The 18,079-nt window shown below is 37.9% G+C and overlaps 3 protein-coding genes across 3 annotated transcripts in view; 1 reads left to right on the forward strand and 2 right to left on the reverse strand.

The window, feature by feature from the left end:
* LOC114352247 (sex peptide receptor-like) overlaps nt 1-18,079 on the reverse strand; it is a 281,000-nt gene that overhangs the window by 155,839 nt on the left and 107,082 nt on the right. The gene's annotated exons all lie outside the window — the stretch shown is intronic.
* Nucleotides 1-18,079, reverse strand: part of LOC114352251 (tRNA (adenine(58)-N(1))-methyltransferase catalytic subunit TRMT61A-like) — a 41,632-nt gene that overhangs the window by 15,626 nt on the left and 7,927 nt on the right. The window lies entirely within an intron of this gene.
* LOC114352259 (trypsin, alkaline B-like) lies at nt 1,525-5,303 on the forward strand. Its single transcript, XM_028303785.1, has 4 exons — nt 1,525-1,599; nt 2,067-2,244; nt 2,555-2,828; nt 4,779-5,303. Exons 1-4 carry the CDS (start codon nt 1,560-1,562, stop codon nt 5,091-5,093), a joined length of 807 nt encoding a protein of 268 aa, XP_028159586.1. The 5' UTR covers nt 1,525-1,559; the 3' UTR covers nt 5,094-5,303.

Consider the following 18,079-nt stretch of genomic DNA (forward strand, 5'->3'; position numbering starts at 1 on the left):
CATCCTTCAAGCAATCGATTTCAAATCGAAGATTAATCGGCGCGGGGCCACCCTGAAACAATAGGCCAGCAATGAGCTCATTTACTGGTTGGGCAATAGCTTTGTTCTATGGTAATTAATTGAGATTTTGTTAAGAAATCCTCAATTTAATTGCTTTCGGATTTAGAGTATTGTTGTGACTGGAATATGGAATAGTAATAGTAAATAGGTAAATGGATATTTTTTTAATCACTCCCTTGTTTTTAAAAGACTGCAGCAGGTGTTATTTTATTTATGAACTAAGTACATTTTAAGCTTAATCACTTTATAGACTGTTTATTGTTAAATTTATGAGCTCAAAAGATTATTTGATATTGTAATTTATTAAGGGAAATGATACTTGTTTATCTAATTCCACTTTCTTATTAACAACAACAAGTAATAAGACACTTCAGTTTTTTAAGGATAATCGTTTTCGTCGCAGCCCGTGCTTTATTTATATGAAATATATTTCAGGAGTGGTTTTACCTGTGGTTTTACTGTATGCGTAATTATGCATGAGATTTCCAATGTTATGAGTATGAAAAAAGCTACAATTTCCGAATTTTCACAGAGCCATTGTTTGTGTTAGTTACCTACAATATCGACGTCATAGCATTTTCTGTAGCGAAATTCTAAGAAGATCCTTATTGTATTGCCAAAGAGTTCCTTTGAAAAGTGAAATTCGTAGGGTTACGTAACTGGTCTGACCTGCCATAGCACATTTCAATTATAGATACCAGCTTTATCTGCCAGATAACCGCTATCACATCTACTCACGCCGCAAGCAATCGGAGAGTAGCGATTAGTTGATAGCGAATTATAGTTTTAGTTGTCAAGTAGATAATGCTTGACAACAATGGTTACTGTCCTTTGGACTGATCAAAGTGTATCTAACCCCTGTAAAGTTGGTCATCACACACTCACAAATTGTATCATGAAAATATCGCACACCCCATGCCATTACCATTTTAGGTAGGTACTCAGGTTTCAAAGAAGGCAAAAAGTACATCTTCAATTCTTAACATCAATCACGTTATAATCACTTACGCTGAGTTGCACCATCTTACTTTATTAACGTCAAAACTATAACAAAACGCCGGTTAATGTTATAGTCACAGTTAAAGTTGGTCAAACTCAGCCAGTCTGTTGTATATGTTGTGACTGAAGGTAAAGTTAAACCTGAAAGCAAATTAAACTCCGAAGTAGGTACGAGTAAACTTTAATGTTTTACAGCAAATACGTAAAGAAACAAGAAATACATAAGCAAATGTAAGTAGGTCGAAATACAATCAGGTAAATAACCCAAAAGGCGTTGAAGTTTACAACAGGGTAGGTATATAATAATTAAATTATACTGCAAATAGAAGACAAGAAGCTATGATTCAATAAGTTATCAATGACCGTTAATCCTAGCACAGTTGTGAACTTTATCTTTACATATTTATTGCTCTAATAATCCTAACATTGTTTGCTATAAAGTATGTAACATAAGGAAGAGCGAATCATTCAGTACATACCCGGCTGCGGTTACGTTTACAATGATACGACTAGTCACTTTTTCTGTGCTGTTCTTTGCAGGTAAATTAATTTTGTAATATTTGTCAAGTCAAGGAACTGTAATGTCATTTGGGGTGATGTTATAGTGCCTAACAAAGTCAGGGATAACAACACGTTATTGATAACGAGAATGTTTTTTCAGGACATACAGGGTGGAAACGATAAGTGATCTCACTCGATTATTTCTAAAACATATAAGATATCCTAATACTGGTTACTGATCCTGAAAGTGCTTCACGAGCTCTTTCAAACGGTACCAATAATAGGTTACAGAATAAACTGGATCTTACCGAAAATTTAATGTTTCCAGCTTTAAATGCCTATTACAGTTTTTAATATCAACAGTATTGCCAAGACCTTCTTCTTCGTCGTTCCACTCTTCGTGGTCACGACTTTGCGTTCCAAAATACGAATAGTATACATCGGGGATTGGATAGTCATGAGTTGATCAAAGTAGTGAAGAAAAAACAACATCTATTTTGGTGCAGGTGCCTCTTTGGCTTCCCAAAGGATATCTGGAGGGAATCCGACTGACGTGGAGAATGTGCCCTGGATCGCGCAGGTCGACTTCCACCTGCATTACACCGGTAGTTGGTATCAGCTCTGCGCTGCCAGCATTCTCAACTCAAGATTCGTGCTCTCTTCTGCCCAGTGTTTCTCAGGATAGTGAGTGCTTTTGAATAATATAAGTTATCTTAATCACATTAATTGACAAACTTCGTATTTAAACAAAGTTGTTCCCCTGACCTTCAAAATATTAAAACCTGAGCTTTGAAGGGTCAATAGTTCGGCTCCCGATTTGGTATGGGTATTCTTACAATGTTTCAAATTAACTTTCTTAACAAACAATTGAAAGTAGATTAGCTTCTGGTATGGTGTTTTAGTACATTTTGTGTAACTGGTATAGTTACTATGACAATAGTTATATCAGTCCCAAAGTTTCCAGCATCAGTCTCAAAAACCGAAAACATTTCAGTTTCTACGCCCCAGAATACCGGCGCATCAGAGCTGGCGCCACCTACCGCAACGCGGGTGGAGTTCTCGTGAACGTGGAGCGAGCGTACACCCATCCCAGCTTCGACTTGTACCAGGCTGGGGAGACCAGGACTCCTGACGGAGACATCGCTGTAGTGAAGCTTAGTGATGTCCTTTACCTGAGTCCGACCATCCAGCAGTCGCTCATCATCTACCAGGACGCGGTCTTCCCAGAGAACGTTCCTGTGGTGCAAGCTGGATGGGGAAGGATGTCGGTAAGGATTTAATAATTCTCATAGTCATACGTGATAAATGCATAATGGCTTTAGAGTTTAGATATTTAGTGACAATGGAAAAAGGGGATTCACAAATATTGGAATTATCTTATTACATGTGTTGTGTGTATGGTTTTTATAACGTTCTTATTACGAGTAGGTACAAATAAATGTTATCGGTTATCTTTGCAGTTCATCACTAAGCCATAAAACATATATTTAAATAAATTGTTGACGGTAAGGAACTACTGTTCAGACGACGGCATATCAAGTAGTATACTGTAGCAAGCATCTTTAGTTTTGATAGCACACTTTTGGAACAAATAATAGGGGAGAGTTCGGTATATTGTACCGCCGGGTAAATTGTACCACCCTCATATTTCGTAAAATATTTATTGAATGTCTGTAATTACAACACTTAGCGATACACAACTATTTTTTTTTTTATGCTAGACAAGGCAGGTATTTGACCGCAATCGCACCTGGTGTTAAGTGAGATGCAGTCTAGGATGGTACATATCTGCCCTGTAAGTGCCTATTCACTCTCGCCTTGAAAACGCCCGGATTATAGTGTTCAGGAAATACAGCAGCAGGCAGCGAATTCCAGTCCCTACCTGTTCGCATTATAAAGGAGTCGTCGAAACGCTTAGTGCGAGCTGGTGGAATGTCGACAATGTAGGGATGGTACGCTAGTCTGCGTCTGGTTCCCCGGTGATGGAAAGGGGCTGGTGGAATTAAGTTGTATAATTCCTTCGCACATTCTCCGAAGTGTAGCCTGTAGAAAACCGTTAGAGAAGCAACTTTACGGCGGTGATCAAGTTCCTGGAGCGACGCTTCAACAAGGGTCGGGCTGTCGATTAGTCTCCTGGCACGCCTTTCCACCGAATCCAAAGCAGCCAAATATTTCTTGGCAGAGCCGTCCCAGAGGTGGCAGCAGTATTCCATGCAAGGTCGGATCTGTGCTTTATATAACTGCAGCCTTTGCTTATTGGAGAAGTACTGCCTTGCCCTCGAGAGGATACCAAGTTTTTTGGCAGCAGTTTTCGCTATGGATTCGATGTACTCGCCAAAGTTCAACTTGCTTTGCAACTAAATTCAATTAATATCGGCCATGTGGTTTTTTTCCGTGACAACGAACACGTGTGTTTTATTTTGAAAAGTATTTTTTATTGTTTTCAAGTAACTTTTGACAATGCATGTTTTGTTTGTAATTTTGTTAAATTTAATCACAGGGTGTTTCTAATGTATTATTTAGAAGCGTAAATTAGTGTGGATTACAATTATTTGAAAAATTTTTCGGTATTTAATAAGCTATATTTTTTACCGATTTTTTAAAAGCACTATCACCTAGTCGGCTAAATTGTACTAGGCATATTTTGAAGTTATAATAGCGTAGTTATGTTTGACTAACAATAAATGAAAGCAAAAGACTGGCAAAGTAGATTAAGTACAAGTGTGCGTTACGATAATTGGAATTACAAAACTTTTACTCAAAATCGTGATAACGTGTAAAACAATATCGATTGTCTATGTTATTAACTACTGTTCCTTTTCGTTACCTAATTTGTTAAGAATGTATCGTATAATATTTTGGCCGTAGTTTTTTCATAGGCTTAAAATTTATTGAAATCCAATTTAGTAATCCTGTGGTACAAATTATCGAACCGGTTGGCTAAATTGGACCGAAGCTCTGAACTCGTATTTTGTTGATTTGTGCTAAATATACAACAATTATGTTGATTAATACCTGTGAAATAGTAAGTTGAATAATTTCTCTTTAATTATATACCATGAACATTAGCAAAAACAAAAGAAAACTATGTGTAAAATGGGATTGAAAAAAAAACTGGTCCAAATTACCGGACTCTCCCTTATAGCCCCCAGCAATAGCAGTATCATTTACATTACAGATTAATCAATCGGTAAACTAACTTTGAAACTTTTCTCCAGGAATCTGGCTACGACCCTTCACCAGTGCTATTGGAGACCCAAGTGTACACCATCAACCGCGAGTACTGCCAAGCGCGGTACAGCGAGCTCTTCGAGGAAGACGTTCCCTTCATCACCGACAATATGATATGCGCCGGAGCACCCGGCGGCGGCCGCGGCGCCTGCGCACAGGACGAAGGCGGCCCTCTGTATTACGACAATGTCTTGATCGGAATCATTTCTTTCAACAACGAGTGCGGGAACAGCACATATCCTGATGTGCACACTCGCGTCGCTTCGTATACTAACTGGATCATAGAAACGGCTGTATTGTAAATTAGTGAAAAAAATATTGACGCTATGCTGTCTTTTTTATCGTCTTGAATTAATAATAAAGTAAATGCTCTATTGTCTAGATTCAGAAGAAAGTGTAGTCGCTCTTATTAATATTTTCTTTAAGACTAGCTTTACTTTGGGTTACTTTACTTTAGACATTAGTTCGATTACCATAATATTAATGAAAATAAAAGAACAAATACACCATTATTGCACCTTTGATTTAAATGAGCATCGTTAATAACAATTTGCGATTTCATGTGTTTTATAAAAATCACTTTCACCATTCTTCAAGTCTCAAAAAAGACCCATAATTTATGGTTAAACAAACTTACCTTAAGTGAAGTTTGACCGTAATTATACGAGTCGCTGCATCCGAAGAGATTTTCATATTTACCAGGTAGTCCACTTCTCATTGTACAATACGGCGCGATTCCTCGCAGACTGCAGCTTGGCAGGCACTTTCGTTGGCGGAGCACTTACTTGCGGCCTTGATCCGGTCTCCTGATTCCCCAACAGGTAGCCATTATTATCCTCCAAATGTCGCGTCGCTCTAGACGACGTAATAACTGTGTATTTTATCGAAATGTTTACTTTTATGGTCATTTCACATTTAAACACACACGAAGCACACACTTTTTCCAATTTAATTTAATTTAATTTAATTTTTGCGGCACGAACGAGAAATTTCGATGTTACGATGCCCGCACTATCGAAGCGAATGACGACTCGACGGTTGGAGGGGTGTGACGTAAGCGTGCCCCACTACCGCCGGATATCGAGTCATAACAAGTACTTTTTTGTATTGTATGCTCTAAAATGTTCGATGCCTAGTACAATGAGAAGTGGACTACCTGGTAAATATGAAAATCTCGAGGATGCAGCGACGAAGTATAATCACAAACCAAGAAGATTCTCAACTTCCTCGCTCATTGCAAAACTGTCTTTTTCTTTCGTTGGAGCTTTTATTTTGAACCAAGCCCGATCCAAGAGACAATGGTACGGAGCGGTTAGTAGATCGGGGTCAGGGCGGGTCACGCGCTGACGGTGCTCGGACCTGAACCAGGCTCGAACGCTGCCCAGTTTAGCTACCGAGTTGGGCAACTTCGGAAATAGGGAATATGAAAGTTTATTTCATCTATACTAAAATTATGAAGAGGAAAGATTTTATTGTTTGTTTGTAATGAATAGGCTCTGACTCTAAAACTACTGGAGCTATTATTCTTTCACCATTACAATACTACATTATTTCTGATGAACATAGGCTGTTCGCCAAAAGTTTGCCGGGTTAGCTAATTTGATAATGAAGCAGAAAAGGACATTTGAAGATCCTAGGGGAATAAAGAGTCTGAAGTTAGATACTAAATTCATGTCAAGTAGGTTCCTATCCTAAATCGGTTTTCAAACACATTCTTGGCTTAGGCTTAAACCGTCTTCTTATTTCTACTTTTGGCAAAGATTCTAAATAGACATGCAGATTGATAGACAATTACCTATAGTCTATTTTCTGCTTATCTAACACGCATGAGTTTATATGTATGTTAGTTTTATAGAATCTCATTACAGAGAATAAAGTCTTTTAAATACCATTAAGATAACATTTAACAGCAATTTAATGAACAGAGCGAATTGAAAATGCATATAATCAATTTGGCTGTTTAGTAAGGTGACTCATGCGTACGCACTGCGGTCATTGTAATTGTTGAAGCTTTTAGACATAACTACTAAACTTTATAGACGTTGCTACTAGTCAGAGAAATAATGTGTTTCCAACTGAGTTTATTTCCAGAACATAATAAATGAAATATCTCCACGTGATCGTGAAAAGAGTTGATGAACTGTAGAGTGTCAAAGGTACACGTCTGAGTAAGAATTTAGTTCTCATATAATAGTCTACAGGCTGATATGATCACGGTAACTGCTCACGTTTGCTTGTAATTGGTCTTAAAACTAATCATTCTTGAATTCTCATCAAGCTTTGAGCGTAATTTCAGAATAGTCAAAATCCTTGTTCATCTCTGAGCGAGAAGCGATCTACAATCGTCCCTCCATCGTCCATATTAATATCTATGGTCGAACACAAGATCCCTATTCCAGCATTTACAGTCATTAATTTACTTCTAAGAATGCATTGAAAAGAAGAATTGAGAAACATTTCTCCTTGTGAAATGTATGGGTATCTATCTCGCTATGTGGTTGGATTATTGTGTGCATTAATTTAGAATATTTTGCCAGCCAAAATTTCTTCCAATCACGTTTTAGACCAATGTTAACCCTCAGTCAAGGCTACCGGCTCAAAGCCATTGTTTCAGCGGACAGCCCATCAATCACCGTTACGGATGTAGTTCTTGATCATATTTATTCAATTAATTAATTCTAATTGGCCCAAGGTGAGGCATTGTCCGTTTGTCTGGCGATTCGGAATGCGAATGGTGAGGTGAATGTATGGCTTTTTATAGTGACCTAATTTTATTTAAAATACTAGTAGCCAGTCATTTCAGAAATTCCAAATTGGTATGAACATCCCTAAATCTATACGGTCTTTATGAAAGATTTTTTGCTTGTTGCTCTTCTAGAACTTGTGATTTAGGTACCAGATTTCGTTTCTTATACTATGTCTATATTATGTCTTTTAATCCTTCAAGCTCCACGAATCTAGACACAATAGATAATCAATTGATATGACATTAATTAATGCCGTCTGGGACTCAATCGGTTAATATCAACTGAAACAACACGAACCTCTCTTAACAATGGCAAAAGGAGGATGCACAAATGGTTCTAATAACGAACATTTATAGCGATAGACTGCTTTACGACAGTTCTACTATAATATTCATTCTCCATGATAAAGTAGAAGCTAGGAAAAAAGCTAATATTTCTTTACAGTTGCACCACTTCGCGGTTAGTTATAATTACCAGCTTTCTTCCAGCCCAGCATTAGAGAAATGTAGGATGAAATCCAATTAAAAGTCGCTCACGAAAAGAATTTAGTAATGCGAAAAATAGCATTATATTATTCAGTGTCACGTCAATTAGGTGCCTTACCTAAGCTAAACACTGCGATAGGTATAGTAAAGTCAGCGTCAAATAGTTCGTGACACTTAGGCTGGGTTGCACCATCTTACTTTAACTTTGACAAACGTCAAAAATCTGTCAAACTCCATACAAAAACACCGGTTATCGTTATATTTACTGTCAAAATTTTTGTGGTGCAACTCAGCCATAAAGTGGCAAAAATTTGACAACACAACCTTATTCCAAATACAAAGACGTGTTGCGAATTTTTTGGCTATACTTTGGGTGCCACGAACTTGACGCTGATTGTACTATGGCGATGAATTAGTAAGTAGATAAACGTATCTAAGGTATATGTAGGAATATGGCCCACTTTGTGAAGAGAGAAATAAACAATTTATTTATTTATACTAGCTTTTACCCGCGTCTTCACCCGTGTGAAATTTAGTTTGTCACATATCGACATAAATTATAGCCTATATGTTATTCTGGGTTATAAACAATAATACTGTGAAGTTTCAACAAAATCCGTTCAGTAGTTTTTGCGTGAAAGAGCAACAAACATCCAACAAACTTTCGCATTTATAATATTAGTAGGAAGGACAACTGTAGCACACTAATAAACGTCAGTAAGGGTAAAATGCTTCTACATTTATCACTATTGAGCTCAGTATATTACACTTATCACAATTTTTAATCAAGTCTAGTTTAAGGCATTTTATATCGGCATCTTAAAATCAAATCCTTGTCCATATTGCACTGGGGCATGGGGTTCACAATACCACTAAATGTCAACCATTTCGTTACCAACAGAATCTCATCTTGATCGGCGTTTATCGTGTTCTATTGAAAGGACATATAATCAGAATGTCAGGTATATTCCCATTACTTATCGAGTTATTATAATAAGCCATAGCTCGGTACGCGGCTTGTTATTTCAAAAACATGCGGTTACTATTGTGTGTAACTTATTGTGAGGTGTGGGTATGATGTACGATATGATATGCAATAAAGGTACTTACTCAGAAATGTTCGCAATTTTATAAAGTAAAAATTGCATCAAACAAATAGTCTATCAACTCTATTGGTTGCGATTATACAGGATATATATGTAGATTTATTGATCTACCCATTTCTTCTAAACCTTGCAGTTCAAAGTCCAAGAAGTGTTTATCTATATAAATAAAAATGAATTGCTGTTCGTTAGTCTGATTAAAACTCGAGAACGGCTGGGCCGATTGAGCTAATTTTGGTTTTAAAATGTTCGTCGTAGTCCAGGGAGGGTCTAAACGGTGAGCAAATAAGGAAAAATTGCGATGGCTTATTTATTGCCTTTAAGGTGGAACAGAGTTCGCCGGGTCAGCTAGTAAGAAATATTTTTAAAATATTCTTGAAGATTAGAAGTGGAGATTTTTTATTTCTGTTTTTTGAAACCTTTGGGTTATGTAAATTGCAACCAATCGCAACATACATTTCCGATATTATTACCAACAAACCTTTCATTATGGAAATTCCAAGACAAAATACATACAAGTTTAGCATCTAGCTCGCTTTGGTACACATTTGCAAAACAATCCCGCTTTCGAGCTTAGCGAGTGGTGAATGTAAAAATATGAGTTTTCGAGGCAACATTTCTCCGTGCGACTTATAAACTAGCCCAGGGCTTCCCAAACTAAGTGTCGCCGCGCCCTAGGACATGGCATTTAATGTTCTAAGGCCGTCGTGAGGCGATCGAAAATAAATGTAGAGAAACAGACTAGAGTGGCAATTTCAAACTTGAGCCCCGTTTTGAGAAGCTATGCTTAGAAAAGCATACACATTCTTTCTCATTTCTAGCCATTCAACAAAATAAAATAAATATCACTTCGTGCCAGAGCTAGTGTTTGTAACATAACTCAACCGAAACGGCTTGAGCGACTCTCATGAAATGTGTGTATTCAGAAGGTAGTTCGTAAACTATTTTTTATACTTATAGCCTAGCTAGGTGATAGAGGTTTTTCACACGCCTTAGAAGTCGCAGGCACAGTTAGTTCGCCATAAAAGTTGATCAGAGGGAGAGAGCGTCGCACAAAACTGGCAAATTCCTTAGGGCACCACAGTAAAAGAAAGTTTGGGAAGTCCTGAACTAGCCCATTGCAGTCCCAATACAATGTGTATCGGGCATAAATTTCCGCGGCGCGAGCGCAGCCGAGTGTGAGGAGTGACAGCTAACAAAACGTAACAAAATGTCGCGCGAAATAAATCGAGTGGGAAAATAAAGCATTTCGTTGGTAGTGATGGGGTGACGTGGCAGTTATAAATTGGAGTTCAGGATATTTTATAAAAGTCACATATTTTTAATTTTGGGTAAATAATTTGCGATCTTGGGATTTTTAAGATCACACGTTTGCTTATTAAAGACTATTTAGCCTACAATTGAAAATAATGAATAGCTTGCTTTGCAGATTATTGTCATTATCATCATCAACAGAATCTAGCTAAAGTTTTACTGCTATACCCTATTTTTATTAAAAATCAGCGAACAGTCACAGCAAAACGAAAACGTTAATATTTCTAGGCCTACCAAACTAACACACACATAAAAATGTTGTCTAGACTATGAGCATTGCAAATCCCGCACAGCATCGGCACATCACTAGTCCCCATTCCCTGGGCAGGCAATCTTGATAGTGCGCGCCGTGGGAACACTCCTCGGGGAGCTAATTTATTGCCTAGCGCTGCACTACATGTGACGACTCTATCCCGCGCTGTAAATCCGCAACGCAAATGATCCCGAATCTGCGGGACAGCGACATGTGCTCATAAATGTTTGTTGTTTGTGCCTGCACTAGCTACGTCACTATAGTTAGGATAAATAAGCCTAGGCGCAGACCACCGACTTTAAGTTGGCCGATAGTTGGGCCCGATTCTAATTTGTATGAAGAATCGGCCGGATACCGGTGTAATGTGCGCACTTTCATACATCTCCATACTGATTAACAGCCCGGCCCAACTATCGACCAACTAAAAGTCTTTAGCCTGCGCCTAGACTAAGACTACACCTTCGTGGCTCTCCTGACTCTGAGGACTCGGTAGAGTTACGTTACCAAGTGAAGCACACAGTCATTTTAAAACACATTATGTAAGTCTACTTTTTCTAAGTTTGGTTAAAACTGATCAACTGAAAACTTGAAAAAATGAAGAATATAATTTCCTGCCTACTACTAAATCATAAGTCAAGCAAACATTTGACAAAATGTGGGCTCAAATATTCAATCTCTATTCTCTCTCTACTCAACTAGCATTCAATTTAACTAAATAACTAGTTTTTAACCAGATATTATCTAAACACAATTAACATCAACGGCACTTTGTGCTAACTATCTGCCATCGCTGCATATCATTGCGATAATTTTTGACGCGATATTTATGTATGTAAATGAAACAAAACGACCTTTTATTTACTCCTGTAACTAACGCAATTAATGGCAAAGTCGTGATGAAAATATACAATTAAATAATTCAACACTTTGGGTGTAGCTGCAGCGTTAGGTCGGAATTTACGCTAATATAATCGAATATAGAGAAAATACACTTGACTCTAAAGATACAAAACAATAAGGCCGAGTTGCACCATCTTACTTTAACTTTGACAAACGTCAAAAATCTGTCAAACTCAATACAAAAAGCACAGGTTAGTGTTATTGTTACGGTCAAAATTAGGTGGTGCAACTAGGGTTGCCAGGCGTCCGGCTTTAGCCGGACATGTTTGGCTTTTTACGGTCTTGTCCGGCCTGTCCGGCTTTTGTTAGGCTTTTTATGTGGCCTGCTGCGCCAGGCGAAAGTTGAGCCATAGAATAATATGAAGCGCACGCATCAGGATGTTATGTTGGGCAACCGATGATACGACGATGACACTACTCACTCGTGAGCAATGACACTAATTGCACCCTTCCCCCCCCGTCACTTGTCCGGCTTTTAGGGTAAAATGTCCGGCCAAATGAAGCACAGAGTCCGGCTTTTTTTATTTTGGACCTGGCAACCCTAGGTGCAACTCAACCTAAGACCGAGTTGCACCATCTTACTTTAACTTTGACAAACGTCAAAAATCTGTCAAACTCAATACAATAAGCACCGGTTAATGTTATTGTTACGGTTAAAATATAAGGCGGTGCAACTCAGCCTAAGCAATATATTAGTTTCAGTAAAACAACGCGTATTGTAAAGTAGTATTGTAGTGTAAAGTGTATTGTAATCAGATTTGTGTTTCTAAAACCAGAATAACAATTTAACACCTTGCTAGAGGTATACAACTAGGATGGGTGCAATTTATGAATTGTATACGTAAACCTTTGCAATACCTTAACTAGGTCACTAAGTTTTAAGCACTTTTTGTATTAATGATAAGAAATTCTCTACACTCCGTATGCAAATAAATGAATTGAAATTTAATTTTGAAATGTTTTGTGCGCGTAACTGTGGACAACCATACATAGTTATATGAGCTATTAATAGCTTCAGCAGTGGACGTCCTATGGCTGAAATGATGATGATGATGATGACCTATAGAAAAAAACTACGGGCACATCATCATCTCATCCCCCATTGATGCCACAGAAATTGGCTATGGACTGTTTGTAACCAGCAAATAATATTAAACGAATGATGTCTCTTATGGATCAAATCTTATTCCCTGACAGAGAAATATAATTTATTGCAGTCAAAATTATGTGTTATTAAGAAACATTAATTTTTCGATATTAAATCGAGAATAATATTTATTGTTGTCATAAATATAGCGATAAACGACGCTCTAAACATTAAACAGAGGTTAATAGAATGTAAACGCCAAGTTGACGCGTTGCGCAAGCGTCGGCGCATCGCATTCGTCATCCAGATGACGTTACTGTAAATCAGATGTGGATTGAGTGGGACCGTTCACTAACTAGTGGCGTAAAGGTGTGTTATTGCGAATCATAAAAATTAATTTCTATTGATTTATTACTTTTAAAAATTACAAGTATTTTTTGTATAGTACAAGTCTCTTCAGCGGTCTTGCAATTATAATACAATACGCAGGTCGATAAGTATCTATATGACTAAATTTTGGTCTTTCGAAAACGAGACTGCTTCGAGACTACCCGCCCCTGAAAAGGGTCTAACTATTCCTGGCTGTAACTAGTAAATTAGGAGAAAGGAATACCTTTCAGTCGAGAATATTACATAGCCCGTTGTTGTGGATTACCCTTCCCAGGAGCCCCTACGCCGAGACGGCATCACCGTTAGGTATTTTGCTCAACTCAATGTTACCAGTGACTACCCAGATTTGGGACTAAACAGGGGACCCTCGGAAGCACAGTAGAAAACTGCCAGAGATCTTTCTGTTCCCACCACTAAAATACCCGATTAATTAATTCAAAAATGATATCAGAACTTGCCAATATACCGAGGCCTTAAACAAACACGTACGTGCGGGAGCATGCACGAAGCGCGCCGTTCTTCATTTGCACAATACCGGAGCGTTTTGAAATCAATACATTTGCAGCTGTATGCAAAAGGCTGCACTAGATAACAGCAGCCATTTGGAGGACTTATCATTTGGCACGATTTTGAAGCCCTTCTAAGCAATATAATGTAAAATATCACGAGTTTGTGTTTGACGCTTGGGTCTGTCGCTTACTTGGTAATATAGGCAAATAGTGAAGGCGTCTTCACTGTAGAATACATTATTTGTGTGAGGATAAGAGCCTTAATTCTGCTTTACTATGATAAAATCCTGAATGAATGATAGTTGGCAGTGGCTGGATGAAAAAAGTGTGCGAAATTTTTCTGTGTACCACTTGAAGGTTTGTGTTAAGCAGTTAACCTATAGGTTCAAACAAAAAATGATGATGAAAAGAAAAGAAAAACCATGATTTTAGCATGAACCTAAATCAATCATAAATATAAATCTATATCAAGTGGCCAACTATTTCTACATCAATGAAGTTACAAATCAAAGTTAAATATAACTTGCATTTCAAAAGTAAACGACTAATCAATATCAATACTAAGCCCTGCGTGACAAAATCTACTAGAGAATAAAATATGACTGCAGAAACGATGACATGTGGACAAACAAATCGTTCCAGATAGCGTGTTGGGACTGGAAACAGCAAAGACAGAAACATATTTTTAAAATAATGATCCAATATCAGTGCAGGTGTAAAAGTCACACCGTAGAAATAAAGTGTCTGCTACGATAGCCTTTTTAATTGAGATATTAAGTCTGACGTTTGCAAATGGGCCTGCATCGTTTTGTAAATATAATTTCAATATTTATGTTATTAAAGACAACGTCATTATTTTTTACATCATTGTTAATAGGAAATAATAAGCTAACCCTGAATGCAGGCTTAGCGAAGCGTTTTTTGCGCGAATATTTTACTAAGATAAAATAGCAACTTACGTATTTTACCACAGGATAGTATTAGTTTAATTTTCCGTAAAAGTCATCTAGCCAATGAATATTGTTAAGAATATAAAAACTAAATTCAACATTACCTACTAGGTAAACTTTCTAAGCATTTTCCTCATTCAGAAATTCCTTGTTAGAGAACAAACGTCAAACCCTACTTCATATGAAAGCTCTCACATTCCAATTCAACTTCAGCTCAGCAACAGTTGTAAATCAAACAATAATCGTCCGTATTTACCCTCCCATCCAATCCCCTGTATTACATCGAACGCAGTCATTAAAGCCGCTAATGAAACGCTCAGTTAAACTGCCGACTAGAAATTTCTATTACAAGCCAGCAGGTTGTATTAAAACATCTATCTGATTGGGGTAGAACCAATATATCTTCGAGGCGTTAATAGCTAGAATAACGTCTGGCCTATTATTTTGTCAAGGTGCCGATTTATAGATCGTATTTCTAACGGTGAAGCTTTGTCGGAGTCGAATGTAGACTGCAGATGGTATATAGGGCGTGGATGCGGCGATACGATCGGTTTGGCAAGGATAGGCCACAGTGAGGTGATAACAGCTACATCACTGCTAACTAAGGCGATCATGAAAGTATATGAGGAAGCAATAAAAAAATGCCGATTTAGCGGAAAAATAAACGAGAATAGAGAGATTAACTCTGAATCTTAAGCTTCGGAATAACGATAACTGTATTTTGGGCTTCAGCCCTTTCCTCAGACTCACTGTAATTATAGTCATTTGTAATAATTAAACAGGAAAGAACAGTGGGTTGTTTTGCGAAATGAGCCCCATGTCTGCATTACTATATTATAATGAAGAAGACATTCTTTATTTTCCTAGCCCAGTTGGTCTTGATTGGTTATAGTTTTTTGGCAGCCAAACTGTAGAACCTGAGTAGATACAGAGGAGCAGTAGTGGTGGGATGAATTGCCCAATCGTCAGATGAGCTTGCTCATCCTCTCAGGCTGTTGATAGGCCCAGAAAGGTTAGCCATGTTGGACGAAACAATTTGAAGAGATAGCGTTACGGCTGGTATTAAAAGGGAATTGAAAACGATGTTGCGAGATAATGCTATTGATTTACAAAGCTATATAGATCACCCGTTGTAACTAGGTAACTAATAGACTGGTGAGGAGATTAATGCCGCGTTCCCATTCAATAAATGAAGGTAAAAGTCTATGCAAAAGTCTTTGAAGTTATAGTTTCGCTTCAACCTAATGCCGTGCTAGACAAAAGACCCAACAACCATCACTCCTGCGATGCCCTTATCTTGGTGCTTCACTAGATCACCAGATCGTTGGTTTACCGAATGGGATGACTGTTTACTGTACTATTTGATAGTTTAACCCTTTTTACTAGATTTTTTTGATCCAATATACTGTTTGGGTAAGAAGGAAAAACTCTTTACAAAACTGTAGGATATTATGTCTCCCACTTTCTATATTGAAATTGTGAGTGAGATCTGTCCATCAACATCAACATATCTCACACTAGAGCTTTCAAAGTCCAACTTAGGCGTTTATACAAGCGCCATAACGAGCGATTTCACGCGCGCGCGCATCTTTCGCCACGGCTGTCGATGCGTTGCGTCACGTCACCACAGCAGTGTTACACTGACATGATTCGCTTTGTTTAGATCAAGTTGGCAAACGCTGGACTATATCGGCGACTTTGATTAAGTGACCCGTATAGCGATTAGAATTGGATGTCCTAACGTCATTATAGATCAATTCGATGTCACATCCCAGATCTTTAGGGGATGACCTATTTATTTAAGGTTTCATAGCGCGAAGTTTCCAATATAGTCAAAATTAGCAATTACCTAATTGATAGATATTTTCTAGTCAAACATCGAAAGAAAATAAGCTTTTTAGGGTTTTGCGTATTTCGCAATCGATGCGGTATAGATAAATGTTGATACAGCAAAATTGACGCGCGCGGGGACGCTAGAAAGTCAAATTATTTTGCTACTTTAAACATTGATACATAGATATATGAGTTCTTGACTCATGCATCTAGGTAGCTAACACATATCGTAGCATTAGTCGCCAAAATAGCTATAACGAGGATTCTTCAAATAACAACAAAAACCAACGTTGAAAGAACAAAAATTGTTTATTGGCACTATCTGCCCGATCTGGGAAGCCCGTGACCCTTAGTAAAAAGTACGAGATTCAATAGAAGCGATCGAGACCGATAACTGCGATCGGCTGTCCGACAATGAGACGTCATGTCATTCCCGTAAAGTAACTGTAGGTGATTGTAATTGGAACGATCTTGAGTGATTTTGGGTTGTGCGAGACTGAAGACGGGATTCGTTTTGGGAATTGATTTGATTCTATTGACGAAGAAGGAGATGGTGAGACTGATGGAGTGGGAGAGGAATAGAACGGTCGAAGAAGAGATGGGTAAGTTGACAGATGACATGGACCAGGAGAATGATTAAGTAAGAACGTGTATATTCGTTGAAGAAGATTTCCACTCGTATGAAGTTGTGAACATATGACATGTACCTACAGCTAGTAGGTATGAATTCAAACTGTAAATTGATGCAAAATATGATCTATTCCATCCCCTTAAGATGCCTCAGTGTCTAGCTTGATGATAACTTTTTGTACTCACTGTTTTGACTATCCCGCCATATTCGGCGGCCACAAAGGTGGTCCGCCGATCACTCACGCGGTAAGTAATGTGGGAACGCGCGCGCTTTGTGCTTGCGTCTGCGCACAGATAAATCATATTCGTAATTGGTGCTGGATTTGGAGCTGTTTTGTTTTCGCATTTTAATCCTTGGGAACTAGTGACTTCAATCACTCATTTTAGATGGAGAGTTGCATTTCGTTATTTAAAAAGTGCAGTTAATAAACAAGTATCGTATTACACAACACAAATGATGCAACATATTTTAGACTTTATTTTCAGCACAAAAGGATACCTAGGCATCGAAAGCCGGTGATTATTTTATTCAATAGAAATCTAAGACGAGAGCTAAAAGACTTATAGAATATCTTGCCATACATCCCAACTATAATATTATAAATGCGAAAGTAACTCTGTCTGTCTGTCTGTCTGTTACGCTTTCCCGCTTAAACCTCGCAACCGATTTTGATGAAATTTGGCATAGAGATAGTTTGAGTCCCGGGAAAGAACATAGGATAGTTTTTATCCCGGTTTTTGAAACAGGGACGCGCGCGATAAAGTTTTTCTGTGACAGACAAAATTCCACGCGGGCGAAGCCGCGGGCGGAAAGCTAGTATTATATAAGGATATTTTCTCATCACTACAAGATTTGTTGCTTACAAGTTTCTGAAAAATATGGTAACATGAAATGCTTATAATTTCGATAAGATTTATCTAACTTAGTTCTACTACATGTTATAATTTCTCCATGAAAATGCCTCTCATATTAGAAGAGATTCACTGGTATTGTTAAGTATGCCTTTCTGTTGTAAGTCATCTTACTAAGTTGCTGGCTCGTTTCCAGTCAGTTAATGCTAGTCCTTTATCATAGGTACTCAAGTAG

Source organism: Ostrinia furnacalis, unplaced genomic scaffold (genome assembly GCF_004193835.3).
Source record: "Ostrinia furnacalis isolate ACB-3 unplaced genomic scaffold, ASM419383v2 OfSCF1299, whole genome shotgun sequence".
In the NCBI taxonomy this organism is placed as follows: domain Eukaryota; kingdom Metazoa; phylum Arthropoda; class Insecta; order Lepidoptera; family Crambidae; genus Ostrinia; species Ostrinia furnacalis.

What these genes read in the sequence shown, in the direction of transcription:
- LOC114352259 (XM_028303785.1), top strand. Translation starts at nt 1,560, where the DNA reads ATGATACGACTAGTCACTTTTTCTGTGCTGTTCTTTGCAG. An exon ending in TTCTGTGCTGTTCTTTGCAG is followed by an intron (nt 1,600 to 2,066) that starts GTAAATTAATTT and finishes ATTTTGGTGCAG; the next exon opens with GTGCCTCTTTGGCTTCCCAA. An exon ending in GCCCAGTGTTTCTCAGGATA is followed by an intron (nt 2,245 to 2,554) that starts GTGAGTGCTTTT and finishes AAAACATTTCAG; the next exon opens with TTTCTACGCCCCAGAATACC.